The sequence below is a fragment of the Orycteropus afer genome, unplaced genomic scaffold (assembly GCF_000298275.1).
Source record: "Orycteropus afer afer isolate SDZICR_OR568_19922 unplaced genomic scaffold, OryAfe1.0 scaffold00067, whole genome shotgun sequence".
Classification (NCBI taxonomy): domain Eukaryota; kingdom Metazoa; phylum Chordata; class Mammalia; order Tubulidentata; family Orycteropodidae; genus Orycteropus; species Orycteropus afer.
Window position 1 is genome coordinate 11010599 of NW_006921654.1, and position 3386 is coordinate 11013984.

Here is a 3386-nt window from a genome sequence, read left to right on the forward strand (position 1 = left end):
TCAAAAGAGCTCTGGTGGTGAACCAGGTCAGCGGTTCAAACCCACCAGCCACTCCAGGGGAGAAAGATAAGGCAGTCTACTTCCTTAAACATTTACAGCCTTACAAACCCTATGGGGGCAGTTCTGTCCTACAGGCTCATGATGAGTTGGAATCGACTGGATGGCAGTGGGTTTTGGACCTACCCTCAAAGATATAGCACCCCCGTAAAGGAAGAAAAATAGTTACTAATGCCCTTGATGGGAATCTACAATCAACAGCAGAGCTGGGACAAAATTTCCAAACCAGGTTCTTTACACACTAAATTAAACCAAAACCAAACTCACTGCCATTGAGTCTATTCCGGACTCATAGCAACCCCCTCTGGGTTTCTGAGACAGTAAATCTTTATGGAGGAGTTCTGGTAGCTTAGTGCCTAAGGCACTTGACTGCTAACCAGAAGGCTGGTGGTTCAGACCCACCAGCCATTCCTCGCGACGGCACATAACGACAAATCTTTACAGAAGTAGACTGCCTAATCTTCCTTCTGATGAGTGGCTGGTGGGTTTGAACTGCCAGCCTTCTGGTTAGCAGTCAAAAGCCTTAGGCACTAAGCCACCAGAGCTCCTAGGATGGGACAGAGCTCAAAGGAAGAGACATGCATTCCTTGAATGGGCCACTTTTTGACACTTTCCCTAATAATGTCCTGTTTCTTCTAGAAGTCACCAATGTCTTTGGTGACCAACATTATGACCCTATTTTGAGGAAACACCTTCTATTCTATATCCTCAAAGACCAAACAGAAAATATCAAAAAGCTGGATAGAATTAAGAATTTTAGTTGTATCTACTAAAGGAGTAACTGAAGTACAAAGAACTGCAAGAGATTATTCTTTAGCCTTGGAAGGAAGAATGGACAATCTACTTCCTTAGAGATACTATTTTGGAGACCCAAGGAAGGGTTGCTATGAGTCGGAAACAACTCGATGGCAGTGACTGTTTTTTCTCCCCCAAACTATAAATGAGAAATCATCTAAGGCCCCACATTTCTGGTGGCTCTGGAAACTTCCTCTCTATCTCCATCAGTGCCTTTTCCTCTTATTTTTGAATAGAATACTACAGCAATTATCCTGGTGGGATGAAAGGGGCAAAAATGGCAAGAGTAACAATTGTCTACAAACCTGTTGTCATCCTGTGGACCTGAATATCTTAGATGATTCTGATGACACAATTTTCTAAATGAAACTGTACCAAGCAACAGTTTTATTCTCCTTGTCAACCTCTGGGGTTAATTCTAACGACGTTTATCACAGCAGAAAGGTTGATGGTAAACCCACCCCAGGTGCCAGTGATCTGCTTCCCAAAGGTCACAGCTTTGGAAACCCTGTGAAGCAGTTCTACTCTGAATAGGTGGGGTCACCACGAGTCCAAATACACTCAACTAACAACCACAACACCTTCTGAAAAAGTATTCCTATCTGATCTACGCTGCTCCCAAATTTTGAGAATTGTCAAATATCCACTTACATCTCCAGCATTAAATCTAGAGAACAATTCCCAATGTCACTGAACTGAATCACAAACTACAACAAGTCTAGATTTCACTAAGAGTTACTGTTAAAATCATATTCAGGCGTCAAAGAGGCAAGCCCCCCACGGCCCAATCACAAATACCGGGTATGTGTTACAGTTTCAAATGCTACCCCAACTTTTCAAGCTTTAGGGCTTCAAGTCACTTGGAGTAGTAGCTTAAACACGAGATTCACCACAAACTGACCAAAAGAAGTGGAGGGAAAAAAAAAAAAAAAAAGGCATACATTAGTTTCAGCACTAGGTAAAAAACAGGGCTTTGCGAATTACAAGAATGGGATAAAGAGTAAATTCTCCTGGCGACTACAAGGCACATCAGAACAGAACCGAGTTAGCTAAACAAACATCATCCACTGCCAATATGCAGCCGATTATTCTTCAACAGTTCAAGTACGCCAATCATTTTACAGTGTAAACGTATTACTGCAAACTGTCCAAGTCTAAACGGAATGGCAAAATCCTAAGCAGATCTTCGGCGAGGAGCCACTGCCTAGAGCATCACACAAAAGACAGGAGCAAACATAAACACGCTCAGGGCCTTCTCCAATCGAGGCCAGGAGCTGGGGTCTCCGGTCCAGACCACGGCACCAGGGAGCGGAAAAGGAGCCAGAGAATGACCGGGTGGGGTGGGGTCCTCCTGCCCAAATGCTTCAGGGAGTGAGGAGCAGGGAGGAAAGGAGCGAGAGCAGCACCGAGGAAGCGAAGCAGCAAGAGCAGACCAGCGTCAGCGGCTTCCAAGGCCGGCAACACCCTCGGGCCTGCACTAGGCTAGGCCCTCACCGCCCTGACCCGCCTCCTCACCTCCCTTACGTCCTGCAGACACTCGAGCACTGCCAGGTTGTTGCTCCAGGTGTGCTTGGGGCACACACGGGTCACGTCCTCCCTGCAGGACTCTTCCTCCGCCAGCTTCCAACCCCCACCAGCCCCGCCGGGCCCCGCTCCGCCCCGCCGGGCCGAAGGCCCACCCGCCGGGAACGGCGGCTGCGGCGGCTGAGGCGGCTGCTGCGGCTGCTGTAGCTGAGGTGACTGAGGCAGTGGGGGTAGTTGCTGACCCGCCGGCAAGCCGCCTCCAGCCTGTGCCACGAAGGACACAAAGTTGGCCGCAGGGCCCTGGCCCTGGCTGTGGCCGCCCTGGCCCTGAAGTCTCTCGGCCCGGGCCGCTGTGAGCAGCAGCAGCTGCAGCACCGCCGACAAGCGGAACATCCTCCGTACACGTCCACACGCCGCCATCTTGAATCCGCGGCGAGCTCCACGCACCCGCCGGCGCCGCGTATTTAAATAAGGAGGCGGGGCATCGGGGAGTGGGCCGGCGAGGCCCGCTTAAGACCCGCCCCCGCCGGCGCGGACCTGGGAGTTAGGGGCAGAGTGAGGGAGGCGGCCTGACTGGAACGGCCCACGCACTAGACCTCGGCGGCGGGAAAGTGGGGCCCTTTACCGGGCAACTTGCTGGTGCTCTATAAAAAGCTTGGGTTGGGCAGCTTTGTGTAATTCCCTTGGTTGCCGTCACAGAAAAAAGAAGGAATTGGGGTTGCCACAACCAAGATGGCCGGTGAAATATGTTGCTGGTTCATTGATTTGGGGGGCAGAAAAGCAACTTTATGTAAGGTCAATTTTACACGACCAGGAGTATTCCACAAACGAAAACAGTCTCGCTTCTCTCCCTCCTTCCAGCTGCCTTGAAAGCCTTTCTTATCCAAAGAGCAAGGCAGTATTGAATGAAAGTTAAGGGCACGTGTTCCAGGGCCTCAGAAGACTGGGTTATAATCCTTTCGTGTCTCATAACTTTTCTATACATCACTTTACTCGCCTGAAAAAGAAGG

At 49.9% G+C, this 3386-nt stretch overlaps 1 protein-coding gene across 1 annotated transcript in view; it reads right to left on the reverse strand.

The window, feature by feature from the left end:
- The window catches only part of GLG1 (golgi glycoprotein 1), a 185874-nt gene extending 183078 nt beyond the window's left edge, over positions 1 to 2796 (reverse strand). Inside the window, exon 1 of the mRNA XM_007940357.2 lies at positions 2368 to 2796. Within this exon, the coding sequence (XP_007938548.1) occupies positions 2368 to 2796 (429 nt within the window). The remainder of the gene's footprint in view (positions 1 to 2367) is intronic.
- Between the last annotated feature and the right edge of the window lie 590 nt (positions 2797 to 3386).